This window comes from Passer domesticus, chromosome Z, assembly GCF_036417665.1.
Source record: "Passer domesticus isolate bPasDom1 chromosome Z, bPasDom1.hap1, whole genome shotgun sequence".
Classification (NCBI taxonomy): Eukaryota; Metazoa; Chordata; class Aves; order Passeriformes; family Passeridae; genus Passer; species Passer domesticus.
In genome coordinates, this window is record NC_087512.1 from 28,816,074 (window position 1) to 28,834,196 (window position 18,123).

General features: G+C 37.9%; 1 protein-coding gene across 1 annotated transcript in view; it reads left to right on the plus strand.

Annotated features, from left to right (window-relative positions):
* SLC1A1 (solute carrier family 1 member 1) overlaps positions 1-18,123 on the plus strand; it is a 48,911-nt gene that overhangs the window by 7,888 nt on the left and 22,900 nt on the right. The window contains exon 2 of the mRNA XM_064405118.1: positions 5,754-5,894. Coding sequence (XP_064261188.1) covers positions 5,754-5,894 — 141 coding nt within the window. The remainder of the gene's footprint in view (positions 1-5,753; positions 5,895-18,123) is intronic.

Sequence of the window (18,123 nt, forward strand, 5' to 3'; positions counted from 1 at the left end):
ATTCAGCAGAACTGTGGTCACATAGTCACAGGAAAATAGGCACTGTTTCCCTTTTCCTGGCTGAGTGAACTAACTGCTCTTGGTTTGACTAAGGATGAGGTGTGCCTTGTGCAGGGCTGCATAGCAGAGAGGCTGCTCTGTGTTAGTGGTGACTGCTACAGGCTGCCCTATGTTATCAGCCCTGTTCCAGGCTCCTGCAGCACAGAAAGTAGCAGGAGTTATGTGGGTTTGCTGTTTGCGGTAGCCTTCACCCACACTGGAGAAGCTGATTTTTCCCCCTTGGCCAGCACTCCACCTTGCCTTCATTCCTGAAGGTCCATCACAGGGAGTCACTCTCTACCTGAACTTTTCTCACACTGCAGTCAGATGACAATGTGTTACTTGTGTGGAGGAGTTTACAACCACTGCACCCTCAACAGAATAATTGGAGAGCATCAGGGGGTCTCACCATGGCAGAGGACAAGCCATCCTCTTATACATTGCTACTAAATATTCTTCAGTACACCAAGAGCTGATATGGAAACTTTCTTCTGGAAGATTTCTGAGAGAAATCAGAAACTTCAGCCTGCAGTTTTTCCAAGAATCCTCTTTTTTCAATCAACATCAGTATGTTTATTGGAAGGTAGAATGTAAAACAATAAAATGTGTAATATTAGAAAGTATTAAAAATAATGCAAAAAGAGCTGAAATCATGTGTTTATAAGCCTTTGTAATATATTCTTCCACACTCTCTCTTTTAGTGTCCTGTGGTAGGCACTGTATTTCTTTGCACTGAGAGACAGCCAGTGATAAGAGAAACTCTGTGGCGAGAGCAGAAAAAAATTGGTTTTACTGAAGGACTGAGAATGTATCACACTGCAAAACTCCCTCCTGCCTGTGCTGCAGTTTGACATGTTTATATTGAATATTTTGTATTGTGTTTGAAATCAAGTCAGTGAAGTTTGTTTGATAGCCTTTTCAGTTCCATGAATCATCTGCTGCGAGGTTAATCCAGTTAAGATTCACCAAAATGATAGAAGTAATTGTGTTAGTCTGTCATGTCTGTGCAGCATATAATGTGAAATTATGAAGAGCTTAATCACTTAGTTAATAACACAATAGATATTGCTACAGTACAATTAAATAATAGCAGGTTTGAACAATCTGACTTCTTTTTCTTCTTTCAGTGCTGTGTCAAAGCAAAATTCCTGTAACTCCCACACTGTCTATCAGTATCAGCCAGGGTCACTAAGTCTGCTTCAGTGAGAAGGAGTTTCTATATTATTAAATTTTAAGAAAACAGGAAAAATAAGTACCACAGCTTATTTTCAGAGCACTACATGTACAGAACAGATAATTTTACAAACCAGATTAGAAGTTTTACAAAAATATATGCTGGATTTTTTTTCTTATTTGCTTTATGGTTCATTCCTAAGGGTCATTCACATAATAAAGTCAGTGGGAGGTGAAGGTGATAGGCTGTTTCTTCAGTGTCATGCACACTGATGGAGAGCTCCCTGTCAATTGAAACTGTGCATCCCAAACCAGTGTTCTCATCCGTGAATGTAAATAACATGAGGGAGTCCCACCTGTTAGATAACTTTTTTCTTTCTGTTTTATATTCTCTTTCAGTGAGAAACAGAAGTAGGCATGTCTATGTGTGGATTTAGGTTATCTGTTTTTAAATTGTGATTTATTCTACCCGTGAAGGTAAAGGAAGTAAAGGGGCATGCTATCATACCATATTCTTATCAGGGATTCAATCAGGTTCTGAAGAGCAACTAACGCACAATAGTAACAATGTAAAGCAAATAAGTACAGTAATGTCATACTGCATGTCCTGAGCAGATTCAGATACTCAGGGTTTCTGAGTTTTCAAATTCAAAATCTGTGTTTTGTTGACCTCACAAAAAAGAGTTCAGGGTTTAGCTATCACTTCCTGAAAAATTATAAATGGTCTCCATGATGGGTTGCTTGGTGGGCTTCTGAATGGCCAGCACATTTTTATAAGTTTATAATAGCTGCAGGACAATCTATGACATCCCATGTGTGCTTGTATAACTGAGCACAGAGATTATGTGAATGTTTTGAACAGACCGTGTGTAGGTTTTTTGCTCATTTTCAAATCTGTGTCATGAACTGCAGCAAGGTACTTGAAGAAAAACGTAGTACCCCATAATCATTCCCATACAAAGAATTTACTTTTTCCTTAGATAACATTTCAGAAAGAAAAGCAATATGCAAAGAAACACTCAAGATGGAGATTAGATTGCAATAAATTACTGTTCACCAGATACCCAGATGTCACAGAAGTGGTTTTCCAGATAGACAGAAACCTCAACACCATGGTGTCCCAAGACATGTTTTACCTAATTTCTGTGGTGGACTCACTGAGCATACACAGGCAAGACTTGTTCTGCCACCTTATTACACACAGCCATCGTCTCCTAGGTCCTGTAGAGCCTCAGGCTTGGCAGATGTAATTGATCTAGTGCTACATCGAGTGGAGCCAGTTGCAGGTGCGGGGTAACCCCTTGCAGCATTTTCTGCTGCCCTTTTTCTGAGTAATACAGTGAAAAATGGCTCATCCTATAGAGAGGAAACTTGCATGCCCTCCAGCTTTTTAAGCTGGGGCTCCTTTAGAGTTGGGTGCCAGTGGGTTTCACTTGGTGTGCTTATATTCAGTGGTTTTCTTCTGCTCTGTTTTTCTTCTTTTGTTCTTTTCATCCTCACCCCTCACTTGCTTCGTCTGTATTTGCACCCTTTCTTTGAAGGATTTTCTGCCTGTTACCAAACTTATAAAAAGCCTTATGTGCTACCTGAGAGAATAGTAGCAAGGAGTTAGGACATGTGATGTTTCATTTGGTTTCAGACAGGAGAATTTTTCTGTGGCCTTCATTGTGCATCACAATCTCAGGGACCCAAAGTGCACCTTTCACTTGCTGTCTTGGTGGCTGCTGGAAGGGGAAATGTAGACACCATGCTATACAGCATGTGCTGTACTGTGCACAGTTACAAGGATATATTTTCCTTAAAAATTTAAATTAAAGATTTCAATTAAAGATTTAAAATGGGATTGTACCATTTATTCCACCATCACTCTTCACATCTGCCCAATACTGCAGAAATCTGACGCTTAAGCAGAATGTGTCATTTACCTACAAGTAAAGGATTGCTCTTGTGGTAAAAATCATAACCTAACTTAGCTAAGTGTACAAGAAGGAAAAACAAAGAGAAGAGATGGAAAATAAATAAAATCAATTTATCATGGACAAGAAGAAAGGTGGAGTGGTTGAAACTCCTCCAGAAAAGATGAAGAGAGCACATTTTGCTCTTCAGAAAGTAGAAACAAATTATTCCATAAATTAAAAAAATAATAAAAAACTAAAATTAAAATAAGAATAAAAAAATTAAAATAAAGGAATCCTAATATATAGAAACAGCTTTGAAGACTGTAGTGTATTTTAAGGTTGTTAAAAGTAATTGTTAGTTTTAATTTCAGAAATAATGGAGTTATCAGTAGCATTCATCTAGAGAAATTGAGATTTTTATGACACTTCATCTCTGCTTAGGGCTGCTATTATCAATATGATATTAAAAGCAGTGATTACCATGTGAAATGTATTTATGCTGAACCACACTTTTCTGTGTTATAATTCCCAGAAGAAATTTACAACTTTGGAACTTGGTTATTGAAATGAGGATCAAAAAGTTCTACATATGTCCATTTCCTGTACAATAGCAAGTTTATTCTGCTGAATTTCTAATCTTCTTTTGTTACTGTTACAAAATAAAATTTCTTATATCCCCATTATATATTCAAGCAGCATATGCTAGATGCTAACCACAGTTAAAAAGTAGCTGCATTTTACTGTAGTTTGGCATACTACACAAGTTAATATGGATATAAGTGCTTTGTCTGTAAAGAAATTGCATTAATAAGGAATTGAGAGCAATAATGTAATTTCAAGAGATTGTTGAAGTTCTATTCTCAGCTATTGTCATTACGTAAATAATATCCTCCAAAAAAAATCAGAACAGGTGTAAGTATGTAGATGGAAAATCTTAAGGAAACCCTGCTATAATTTTGAGAGCATGGGGAAGTTTTTGTAGTGAAATCTAAAGAAGTGGAAAACAGAACCCTCAAGAATTAAAACAAGGGTGAATCTTTCTACCTGCAAGCAATCCTGCTGAATATACAATGATCAGATTTCCATCTGGTCAAATATGACAGTCATGTAGAATGAAAGGCAGATGGTTAGAACATGTCCTAGTCATACCTGCTGAAAGTAAAGTGGCATTACACAACTAGCCATAAACATGCAGTTCAGTCTTGCTGCAACTTAAGCAAATGTCTACCCTAAGTTGCATGAATTGTCTGAAGACATAGAAATTACCTGTATGGTTAGATTCAGCTATTTATTCTAGTGCTTTCAGGATCGAAGCCTTAGCAACTAACTTCAATTCATGTAACCATTTTACAGATGGAATTTTATCTTGCTTGGGCTTATCTGAAAGTGCAGAGTAAATATTTTCAACCCATCTAATTCAGTCCATAGATGAGAAATAGATATCATTCTATCTTATCATTCTTTAATCAAGGTTATTTGCATAATATTGCAAATATCTTCAAGGCTGTTAAGATTCAAGATTGCTCCAAGGAATTCAAACTCTCTGTATTCATTGGCAGAGATTACACCTTGATCAGTTGACTAGAGCAGCTCATTTTCTTGGAAGGTTACCTGGTTCATTTTCCATCTGTATTAACAGGAAAATCTTGGGGTTTTTAATCTGTTTTAATTTTCATTTAGCTTGATTTTGATGATGAGGAGTTCTGACTTGTTCTTTCATTGGATCCAGTTAGAAACCGGATCTCTTGATCTCTTTTCATTCAAGACTGAAGCATTACCAAGCTTCTGTGTGAAACAACAGTTCCAGTGCTTTTTAGACACTGATCAACATATTTCCTGTAACAGTCATTTTAATTTGAAAATCATGTTGGAAAGGAAAATAAAGGTATTGCCTGTCAAACTGATGAATTTTTTCTTTTAGCCCATGATTTTTTTTTTCTTTTGGTAGAACTCTTACCTGAGATTTATCTCAGAAGTGGGAACTGTCTGATAATTCATATAATCCAAAGATAAGAGGATGTATAAAGGTTCCTTGTGCCATGGCTCAATTACTGATTGAATTTATAGTCTGATATTTGTAAGCCGGTTGTGTTGTGAAATGAGCAGAGTGTATTTTTGTTGTTCTGTTTCCTGGAAGTTATTAAATTAATTTAGTGATTACAGTCACACTCTTTCCTAATTATGTAGAGCAGCAATTACGGAAAGTGTTGCTGCTGGGTAGGCTTATTTTCACCAATAGAAATCGTCTGAAGTATTTATGTCACTATGTCTCTTTAGTGTTTGGTAGTGTTTATATAGTCTATTGATTTTTTAATGCCAGTTATGGGTCTTCTAGAACTAGTGGGTACTAGTTACGCGTTACAAGGTGGGTAAAAAAAGTCGGGACTGGACTGATAATCAGAGCACCTAATCAGATTTTTCCAAAGACATACCTAAAGACATCCTGCTTCAGAATTATGTGTTATTACTTTGCTTATCATTAGAAAAGGAAATATGCGATCTTATCTGATTTAGGAGTTGTGCCATAGTTGTGAAAACATGTTTATTTCTTGCTCTTTTTTTTCTGCTATTTTTTCTCCTTGTCTCATGTGTTTCTATTATAAACTACATCTAATTCATGTAACATTTTTATGTCCCTTTTAGGTATTGGGATTGGCGTGCTGGTACGGGAATATGGCAATCTGTCTAACTTGGATAAGGTCTACTTTGCATTTCCTGGGGAATTGCTGATGAGAATGCTCAAACTCATCATTCTGCCATTAATCATATCCAGTATGATCACAGGTATGACTGAAAATGTACTGTTAGCTTATGGGACTGTCATTGTGGTTAGCTTTCTTTCCAAAGGAAACAACTTGATAACAACTAAAAACAACTTGATAAAACTCTATACTGAGAAATAGAGATTTCATATCTTTAGATTAAATTATTTCTTTATATAATGAGAATGAGAAAAAAGTTGGAAAGTTTAGCACTATTATCTATGACATTATATAGAGCTGTGAGCTAATAACTTTGCAAATCTGTGGATTCTTGTATCTCTCCCTATTTTCAGAAGTGGGTTAAGCACATTGCAAGACCAATTGGTTGCAACTGAATATTCTGAGGTAGAGTTAAATGTTATAAGCAGTCTCATGATGCCATTTCACAAGTAAGGGAGAGCTGATCTCATAGCCTTCTGTCATAAAAAGAGGACATTCATGACCTATACTTCCTTGATATCAGCAAACTTCCCCAAGGTACCTTGCATGAGCTCTAGCATTCACTGAATCCTTCTACGAGTCCACTTGTACTTCCCCAAGATGAAAACTCCTTTGAACCAAACGAGTCCTTGGGAGACTGTGTGGCCAGGAAGGGAAGAGGGAAGAAAAGCTACCATCTTCAGGGAAAAGCAAGCAAGCTGTTGGCTGGAACCCTGCCCTGAATGCTAGAATTTGCTAACAGTTTACCCACAGAGAAAACTTTGGAAAGATTTGGTGGAGAAAGCCCAAAGCAAGGAGACAGAACTGAACGTCAAATAGCCTTTCCTTAGAAATAACTTTTTTTTCAAAAAATGGAAAGCCTTCTCTTTATTCTTTAAGTCTTTACTGAGGGTGCAAGGATTGTGACTATTTTCTTTCAGCTTCTTGCAGTGAATCAAGACACATTGGTCCTGTTTCATCTCCTCAAAAACAGAAGTTTGACAACATATTCATGTCCAGATATTCGTATCTGTAATGTAGGGTGAGAGGAACCCAGTGTTAGGATTGAAATGGAGAATGTCAAGAGCTGCAAGATCCAGAATGGAAAGCTGCCAAAGGCAGAGTGAGAAATCATGTCACAAAATAGTCAAGGGTTTTGTCCAAAGGAATGAAGGGAAGTTAAACAATTGTTAGTGTGTAAATGTGAGGAGAACCTTAGTCTGTGTCAGTCCATCCAGGAAAAACTGCCAAGATAAGACTAAGACATTTCTGTTTTTGAACAAGCTTTTATTTGTGAGTGAAGTTGGGCTCATGTCTTCAGAAAGAAATTGGATCATTAGAATAATTATGAAATTAATTATTTTTAAATATATTTGTCCAGCACTTACAGGGGAAACAAGAATCATCCTGTTAAAAAATATTGTGCTTACTTAATGTATAATGTTCCAGTATGAGTAAACTGCATTTGTAACTACTAACACAAGCTTGGATTTTACAGATTGCAGATTACAGTCAAATACAGAAATGACTGTATAATTGGATATGCCAAGGTCAGAATCAGAGCATCTCATGGGGTGAGAATGAGATGCTCTGATTCTGACCTTGGCATATCCAATTTCCTTAGCAAGTAAGGGCACATTTTTTCTACACTTCTATATTAGAATTTTAGGCAAGGGAAATGCAACAGGATAGATAAAAACAGAAGCTACTTCGATAGAGTATGTAGAGCTTTGCAAATGAACCACAAATATCTGTGCATGATGGTTTTCACTATTCACCCGTATCTGTCCTCAGAATGTTGATGATATATTGTCTTTTTTAAAATAGGTATGTTAATCTTCCAACCATCAGAAATGCACATTTGAATTGAACAAGTAAACCTGTGAATGATTATGAAGCATACTAGTAATTTTTCTTCTTTTACACAGAGTCATATAGAATGATTGAGGTTGGAACAGATCTCTTGAAGCTATCTAATCCGATGCCCATGCAGGATGTAATGGTTTAATACTAACTAGCACCAGACAGCCCCAAAAATCATTCACCCACCCTCTTCTGTTGTAGTTGGGCAGAGGCGAGGGGGGAAAAAAAATTAGCAAAAGGCTCATGAGTTGAGATAAGGCTTGAGAGAAAAATACTCTAAGGGCAAATGATGTTCAAATGTAAAGGTATAAGATAAATTTATTACTAACAGAGTCAGAGGAGGAGAATGAAAAGTAAAATAAACCTTTAAAACTTTTCCCCTGCCAGGCCCTCCCTCCTTCCCACTGACAGTGCAGGAAGACAGGGCCTGGAGGTTTTGGTAGTTCTTCACCTGAGGTCTTCTGTTCACTCAGGGAGAGGAGCCCTTTCTCTGCCTTGCTGTGGGGTCCCTCCCATGGGCAAACAGTCTTCCCAAAACTGCTGTGGCATGGATCATTCGTCCACAGGGTGCAGTCCTCTAAGGACAGGCTGCTCTAGTTTGGAAGCAAGGGCTCTCTCTCTCTATCTCTGGAAGCAGGGGCCCTCCCTCTCTATTTGGTTCTCCCATGGATCACAGCCCCCTCCGGCATCCGCCCACTCCAGCATGAGCACTTTTCCCATGGGCTGCGAGTGGATCTCTGCATCCCCATGGACTTCCTGCATTACAGGGGGACAGTTTGTTTCACCAGTCCTCATCTCGGGTCTGACACTTGGAGCACCTCCTTCCCCTCCAGGCATCACTGACGTTGATGCCACCAGGTTGTTTTCTCTCACGTGTCCCCACTTCCTCCTCTTTCTGATTAGAAGAAAAACTGCTCTGTGTAGGTACCATTGTCAACAAGTTCTACCAATCCAAAGATTCCTGCAGGATCCCACAGTGCTGAGAGGTTGATCTCGTCCAGGTTCCATGTTGGGAGTCACTCGTGGTGTTTCTGCTGCCAGCCAGGCACCCCCGCCACCATCGCAGGTGGTGATGGCTGCCGTGGCGCTGGTGCTACTTAACTTCTCTCTTCCTGCGGGGTCTGGGAAGGAAAAGCCACCACCACCTCTGTCCTTCTGCCCATCACAGTCTAGTTAGAGTTATGTACCAAATGAGCCATTGTAATTATCTCTGGTGCACACACTTAACCTTCAGCAAAGGCACAATAACATGACAGTCTTTTTCTTTCATGGTGAGCTAATTGCATCCCCTTAACTTGTATACTAAGAAGAAATTAATTCTGGACCAGCTGAAATGTTGTTGCTACGCTAACTGCAGTAACTTTGAATATATTCTGGCCCCAAGTGTCTACCACTGAGGGTGTGAACACATACACAGGTCCAACAGCTTTATTACCAGATACAGGTCCTATAGGTATCTGCGTAATGCATGTATTCCAAGGAGGTGGACATCCTCAGAACACATCTGGTCCCACCAAAGACAACCAGCCACATGCAGATTATGGTGCTTTCCTTGTATATCCTACATTTAATCAAGAATGATGAGGTTTCTTTGGAGAAAAATGCTTTTGGGTCTCATTCTAGAAAAGGCACTGGCAAATGCAGAAATATGTGGCCTTGCCACTAACAGGAAGACAAACAGTCCTGAGCTGTCTTGTTTACAATCATAGCTAAAGACAAATCCTGCATCTCCCATAAATTTTTCATTCCACTCTCTGTTTGCTTCTTTACAGTAATTTTTGAAAGTGTGAATTTTGCTTTTGATCTGAAAATTCAGAATTTCAAGGAGGTCATGTGGTATAACTTGACTTTAGTAGTAAGGTTTTTGACACTCTCCTGTAACATCCCGACAGAACAACTGAAAAAAATACAGGTTAAAGAATTGTACAGTGAGACAAATTGAAACCTGTCTGAATGGGCAGACCCAGAAGGCTGTAATCACCAGCACAAGTCTGGTTGGAGACAAGTAAGTATGATGTACCCCAGGATTCAATACTGGGGCCAATCCTGTTTAACATTTTATCAATGACTGATGATGGAGCTGAGTTCTTCTTCAGCAAATTCACAGGCTTGTTCAGTATGCAGAAGAGAAGGTTACAGGGAGACCTTGTGCCAACTTTCCAACACTTGATGTAGCCTGCAGGAGAGCTGGAGGGGATCTTTTTACATGGGCATCTAGTGCTGAGACAAGGAGCTATGGCTTTAAACTGAAAACAAGTAGGTTTAGATTAGATTGTGAAAAGAAATTCTTTACTCTGAGGTTTGTGAGGCACTTTTCAGGAACAGGTTAACCCATGAAGTTGTGTTTGTCCCATCCCCAGAATTGTCCAAAGTCATGTTGGATGGAGCTCTGAGCAACCCGTCTAGTGAAATGTGTCCCTGCCCTTGGCAGATGTGTTGGAACTAGAGGGTCTTTAAGGTCCCTTCCAACCCAAACTGTTCTATGATTCTATGATACAAAATATGTCACCAAGACATTTTTGAAAATGCAGTCTGTGGTTTTCTTTTTCAGGATTATAATGTCTTAAAAGGTAATGTCACACCCTGAAAAGAATCAGCTTATGCTTTAGAGATGGAGAGCTGTGCACAAATGCATGTCCCATACCAGATCCCAATCCATTTGTGCATAATGATGGAGATCAAGCCACAGCAAAGAGAGTGGAAGTTGCAATCACTCCTTGAGAGTTCAGGATTTTCTGTAAAATTTGAAGTGTTAATAATTTCAATTTGTTGGAATAAATTCTATTTTAGTAAAAAAAAAACCCTCACTGATTTCCTCAGTTAAATCAGGAACATGCTTCTTCCTTCTCCTTGGAGTTTTAATTAGAGCAGAAAAACTCTTACCTCTATTTTCAGATTCAAAAAGTAAAGTTCTCCCTCTGGAGAGATGGAGGGCTTTGTGAAATGTGGCTTTCATTCACAAACTCAGCTCCTCTGAGCGTAGGAGATGAAAAGCATTGTTTACGTACTTATTTACACTACAAGTTGCAATTTGTGGAATTTTTCCACTAACCTGCCTAGAAGCATAACTAGCCTAGTAGAAAACTGACATAAGTACTAAGCTTGTGTATTTGTTTTGAAAATCTTAGTTAGTAGGACCTTGCTTTGGGGGTGGAATAGTCTGAGTAGTACTCCAACTCAGAGCCAAATTTTAATTTTTCTCTTCTTCTTATAATCATTTTAATGGATTCAAATGTAAACTTATTTACTCTCACCCAAAAGTCTACCCCTGATAATTTGGTTCAAAATATAGAGCTCTTTTATCTACCCATAAGATTTCTATATCTCAAATTAGTTAATAGCACACTAATGCATCATTCATGTCAAAAAATTATTTGTTTTTTTTTTTTCCTGCCGTAGCGACATGGGAAAATTTAAAATGAAAATCAAAAGCCTAGACTGTTACACAAGATGATTGCTATGACATCAGAACTATGGCTGTACTAAGTGTTCCACATCCCAAATCCACTTTTTTGGAAGTAATTCTCTAAAAGAAGAAATATTAGACAAATACAAAAATATGTTATTTTTAGGTGCCCTGTAGGGAGAAAGAGGTGAGAGAAATCTCTTTTGTGCTTCATGGGAGTTTTGAGACTTAAAACTAATCATTTTGGGAGTACTTATGACATATAAAGTATCTTTGAAAGTCTTAGAAATTCACAACTCTAATTTCATTCTCAGAACAAAAATTCCCTGGAGTTGTGCAATGTGTTTCATCAAGGGTGCTGTCCTGGTTCAGGATGGATCTTGATGTGGAGGTCTTTCTTCAGGGCTAGAATGTGTTCTGTCAAAAAAATTCGCATCGCATATGTGATAAATGACCTTTTCTTTGATGATGTTTCCAGAGTTACCCATAAATGCCAGAAATTTCAGCTTTGTATTAAAAGGTGTGACACATAGCACAGCAGGTCCATGTCTCAGATCTCAATATTAAGGACATGATTGTATCAGCTGTTCAACATCTGTTTCAAGTTCTACAATAATCTGTGCCTCATTTCCTATCTTTCCTCCCTGAAAAATGTTAATAAAGCTCTTTCTTATGTTTCTGACCTCCCCTGCACTTTCAGCTTTCACAGACAGCTTCAAAGAGATTAGAACAGACGCATGGGAGTTTTCTGCATTGTGAATTTCTGCAGGTTCAGCTATGGGGAACACCAAAATTTCTTTAAGTCATTGATGAGGCATTTGCAGGTACACATGACATACTTCAGGAGCAGTGGAAAAAAAGACAGTATTAATTACCTCTCTCAGGGCAGCTGTATGTGAACTATGAATACAATGTCTCCTGAGCTGTGGGTCTGGCAAAACTATAAAGCTTCCATGGCTATAAAAATAAACTCTTGCTTTACTCCAGGGCCTGCTTGGACTACTGGTCCACTGCAGTCTGAAGCATCATGCCAGTTCCATTTTTTCCAATGCCAAATATACACTCTTACTTCACTTGCTACTAATAGTACAAAGGCAATGATTCCACCACAAATCTGCCTCAGCAGTTTCTATTTCTACAAGTCCAAGAAGTGCAGCTATTGGGAGATGCTCCATTGCTTACATCCTTAGGCGTCCTTAACAGGCCCTTTGCATCACCAGCACAGTCCTTGGGAAATTACTGGTCTAGCTTAACATACTCAGGGACTGTCTTCCAAAGTACCTACATGTTCTTTGTATGCTTTGCTATTTCTTAAGCTTAAAGAGCTTAAGAAAATTAGAGAGCCAAGAAAATCAGATCCATTATATAGTGTTAGTAAATTAGTTAACTGGGCTCAGACAGGAGACTCACCTCTTCCCTCTGTATCATTAATTGTGTGAAGGTCAGAAAACATTACAGTGCTGTTAATGAGTTCTGCCTTCAGCTGTATTGAGGGATGTTGGAAATTCTGTCCCTGCTGTCTATGTGCAGTCATTGAAGCAGGCAGGATGGCAACGTCATGGGTTATTAATGGACAAGACTTTGTGCCCCTTTTCTTCAGATTACTTCTATCGTAGACATTTATTCCTTTCCCATCAATATCAGTTGACCTTATACAACTGAGACAGCCCTTACATTATTTAAAGTTTTAAATTAAAGTAATAAAACTTTGAAGTGCGCTTCTGGTTCATGGGGCATGATTTCCACCAGCTCTCAAGGGCAAACATCTCCAATAGAACAGCCATTTTGTGGCACTAGCTGTCACTGCCTCCTGCCCTAGCCGTATCACTATGGGCACTGCTGGTGGCACCACTGTGGATGGGTCTAAAGTCAGTTGGTTGTCCTCTTGTGGAGCTCAGCACATACACAACTGTGCCACTAGATAAACCAGATTTCATTCACCTTTTTCACTCCATTTCCCTGTAAGCAGATATCACAATCGATTAAAAATGTCATGTTAAAGGGTTTTTTTAATAGCTTGGAAGTTAAACTTGCCCACCTAACATTTTGGCACCAATAATTTTGAGGGAATTCAAGTACTTTCAATACTACAGTTTTCTCTATACACTCCATACATCAGCAGCAACAGTGCAGGGGCTGTATTTTTGCTGCATCCTTGAACTGAATCTGATTTCTGTAATGAATCTTGTTAACTTGTTCATCTTGGCAGATAGACGTGTCATCTTCCTTCCTTTCAAATTCTTATATTCCAACCAAGGAACATCATCTCTCCTGAAAAGGCATTAATTTCAGATTATATAGCCTCTAAGAGCTTTCTAGAGAAAAAAATTAAATGTTCCTAGAAGTGATAGAAGGCAATACTACTCTTTCTCTGCATGTCTACGATAAGCTTTGATGGGGAAAATCATAATACAGTGATTATGCCAACTGCCAAGACAGCACAACAGTCCCTTAGCAAACTGATAACCAGGGTCAGAAATTCCCTCTGTTTTATAATTATTTTAACCCTTTCATTGCTATAAATTGTTCATCTCCCATTCCACCTTATCTGGCATTTAGAAAGGTTCATTACAATTACTTTTTCAACCCTATCCTATATGATCCAAGACATCTCTCAGTATTTGGACTGTGTAACTATTGTTATATTCCACATTTTAGTCTCTTTGTTGGGGTTTTTTCAAATAATCTTTTTTAAATGCCTCTCCAAAGTTAAGAGACCGATATTTGACATGTTAATCCAAGTTTCATTAGATCATGTCATTAGAAATTGAGAATTTTCTGACTTGAATTTTTTGGTGATATTTAAATAGCAGAAACAGATGCTTAGGCATTACCTGCATGCATCTATCTCTCTTTACCACTCTCTCCCTCACACTGCCCCCCTGTCATGTGCTAGTTTTTTTCATTTCATTTGTAAGACATTCTTTTGTTGCACTGACACAACATACTAGTGGAATAACAATCACTTGTTCTAACGAAGAGCAATTAATGAAATTTCTATCAAGTCAATTGAAAAGGTAATTGCTACAAGCTGCCATAGAAATCCTTTTCCTTTAAGTAACAGTGACATTTGAATAGACAGGATAACTGCTGTTGCAGAAGAATTGACAGAATAGGAATGGAAGTCTTCTCATAAAAACACTAAAGACAGTAGATCATGAAAAATCTCATTTGAGAGACCATAAATCACTGTGTGTTTGGGGTTTCCATTTTCCATAGCTTTTCATTACCTGATCTTCTCAGACAACATCTGACTTGGAACTAATGAGTTCCTAATGAGACTTAGCTAAAGTGGTCATTAAGTTAGCTGGGGAAAGACTAGTTGCAAAAGATCCTTCCAAGCCCCATGACACAGTAAACATGAGTAAAAAATAAAATTATGAGATTTATATCAAGTGAAAGATGTTTGAGAATTATCTGCCAGCAATAGTAATCTGAGTCCTTTGTCTCAGATGAGCAGTGGGCAGTACATTGTGCTGTCTGAAGTCCTGCATGTGGGTGGCATTCAGTAGACAGTTGTGAACTACTTCCTCGGTCCTGATAGTCTTGTTCAAACACAAGTAACATGGTATTGCATTTCCCAGAGAGTTCCACAGAGCATCAGAAAAAAAAAAAAAAGGAAATATTCACCATTCAGCTTTTGGAAGAAGCAACAGAAATTGCTGTTGAACAGTTTGGAAACTGAAATTTCTGGGAGAATATAAAGAAAATGACCTTTCAGGAGATTATTGACAGTCAAGGCATCTTGACAGTCAAGGCTTAACTAAAACATCATGCAAATAAAAGGGCAAAATGGGAGAGAAATGGCTCAGAGTCTGAAATGGGAAGAGGGAAAAATCATAGAGGACTCAAAAATGTCTTCAGTAAAGCATAGGCTCTGAATTCACTACAGTGATTCCCTCACTGCACTTATTTTCTGAATTGTATACAGAAGGATTTTCCCTTCAAAAAAGTAAGCATAGACTTAGGACAAAAGGAAATACTGAGCCAAGAACAAAAGGACAGAGGACAACTGGCTTTGGAATCTTTTCTTTTCAGAAAAATATTCTTAATTTATGTTTGAACTGTCACAAGTTTATAGGACAGCAGAAAGAGCCTTTCCCTGGAGTGAAAAGGAAATTTTTTTGTTCATGTCTATAACCCAACTGTTAAATAATGACTAAATTTACATGGAAATACAATGAAATCTAGTCCTACATGTGTGAGATGCCTTCCTTTCCTTGCAGTAGCTGATTAAAGTCAGTATAGCTCATGGAACAATAATGCAACTTTGGATTTTCTTAGATACATAGAGGAATAAAGAAAATAAGCAGTAAGCTTGCTATACACTGCTTGTGCAAGCAATAATCTTGCTTACTGGAGCTAGAATTTGGTGTTCACTTTTCAAATAAAAAGCATGTTGGTCTTCTGAAGGTAAAGGCTAAATACTGTTTTAGTATTGGTAGTGTTTCCCATTGCAAGCAGAAGATGGCAATTAATTCAAAACTTTCACTTGCATCTAAGAAAGATTGTTTTTATGGCCTGACCACCAACCTTATGATGAGAGGAACTCTCAATAGTAGTGTCAGCAGTGTTTTGGGTTTTTTTTCTTAGTACTTTTAAAGAACAAATATTACCATTTGCAACAACACACAACATAGTTCACCCCAGCAATAAAATAACATTACTTCTTTTATATAAGACATTGTGGTCCCCTTAGAAGGATTGCCTATTGAAATGCTCTATATGCATTTTAAGAGTTGCCTATGGTTTTTTATGTCTTATGTAACATTCTGTAAAAACTTTTTGCTCTCCTGGATGTTCACCAATCATATAATTTCTATGATGTAGTGACTGCATATTGCAGCCAGAAGAGCCAAAAATGGACATGAAGAAATAAAGTGTGAACCCCTGGGAGAAGTTGAGAATTATTTTGTGATTTATCTAGTGACCACAGAAACTCCTCAATTAGTCATTAAGGCTGCTGTCAGTTTGGAGCAGTTTCAGAACTGTATTTTGCCTTTGAATCATCATCATGGTCATAGCTGAGAAGGCCCAAAAGCCATACATTTCTATTCTTTGGGAACTTTTGTTGTTATATTTTTGTTACAATTAGGAATTAGATAGGGAATTAGATATCAGAACCCTGAGAGAATTGTGTACAGTTGATATGCACCATACTTGAGTTGGGTTGCATCAGAATTTAATTAGCTTCTAAAACTAATAGAGAAATATGCCATGTGGCTGTCAGTAGTGTGATCTTGGAAGGACCTTGAGCCAGACTCTTCCTTCAGGCCCTGCATCACTTAAGGAGAACTGTCAGTGCTAGAAGTTGGCAAAGTGGCATCAAGAAAACTCATATCTCGATCCTCAAGTGTAGCTGTGCTGGAAAAGGAGTTAAACAGCCTAGCCTTTTATGGATTATACATAAAGATCAATGTGTTGTGCACATAAAGTGATGATCCTGTCAGCTTCCACCAATCTTTGGAAGTTTGAGAACAGCTAAGAAGTACTAAGAGATGGACTTGATGATGACACTGAAATTTGTAGAGCAGCAATAAAAAATGCCAGGGGGGCTAGGTATGATTGTTTCTGTTGAACAGAGTCAACCACTGCACCAAACTGATGATTAAATCTCTCATAATGTACTGAAAAAGAGCACCTGGAAGCATAAATCTGTGTACAATTGCATGTATTCCAATCTGTAGAACAGTATGACAAATTCTAAGGATGTAGGTGTTATCCCCTAGGGAACTATGAAGATCGTAAGTACTGGAAGTCAGAAGATCCTTGTGATTGTTTCCAGTACTTCACAGAACCCTTTTTACTCCCAGATCTCACAGGACCATGGCACTGGTCTCACAAGAGCATAGTGAATAACTCCAGAATTACAGTGCTAGGCCTCAAACCAAAGCCATTTAGCCATTTGTACATATGCATTTTTACAGGCCTCTAAAGTGAATACATTTTATGTTCAGTGGCTACTGGTAAAAAATTCTGGAACACCATGTTTAATATTCAAGCTTAGTTTTGTTTAAATGAGACTATTCCCTTAGGTAGTTTTATCCAGTAGTATTTCAGGAAGTAGTTTTAAACAATAACATTTTTTTAAAAATTGCTACAGTGCAGCATTTCACTTTGGAAGGGTTTTGAGGTCCTTGTACAAGAAAGAGTAGAAGGGAGAGACATGACTTCCCTGATTTTTTTGGGTTGTATTCTTTTGCAAGTGTATGTGATACAAAATAGAGAAAACTGGGCAAAAAAAGAGAAGAGTACTAAGAGCTTCAAGCTGGAGACTGTAACATAGAAAATGTGGAAGGTGAATTGCAGAAGACTAGACAATTGATTCCAAAATTTGACTTCAGTAATTAAACCCTTTACTCTGTTCTGCTAAAATGATACAGGCAGAGAGGTAGATAGATTAACAGATTTTAACATCAGTTGGTGTCTCTCATGATGATCTTACTTAAATTTTTTTGCTTATAGCCACAGAATTGCATTTTTTGCTTCAGTGGCTACAGCTGAATTAGGAAATATTTTATAGGAAAATTTAAGGGACTAATCAGAAATAATTACAGTTTTGAAATGCCATGGATTGGAGGAGAATCCATCATGCCTGTTCAACCTCTATACAGTAAATTATATTACCAGTTTATGTGCTCAAACATGTTTAAACTTGGGGATAGATTGAGGGAAGAAAGAACAAATACAAAAGTTTAGTGGTAATCCAAAGTAGATAACCAAACCTAATTACACTGCTTTTGTGATCTAATTTTGAATGACAATGCAGACTTTCCTTTTGAAGCAGCTTATGTGCCATCTTAGTTTGAGTAATTAGTTTTCTTCTGAACTGAAATTGGTGTTGTATAGTAGTTTAGTACTACTTAGCTTTGTAGTCAGTAGTGGTTTAGTGCTTTGTTCAATACATCTATTAACTCTTTCAGTTCCAAAGAAACTGTGAAGCCACGATGTAACTACAAAGGGAATCTTAATTTTCAGTTATCTTGAGAAAAAGGCTAGTAGCTATCAATTATGTTGTCAATTGTTCAGTCATGACAGCAGGACATATTTGGATAGAAGGCCA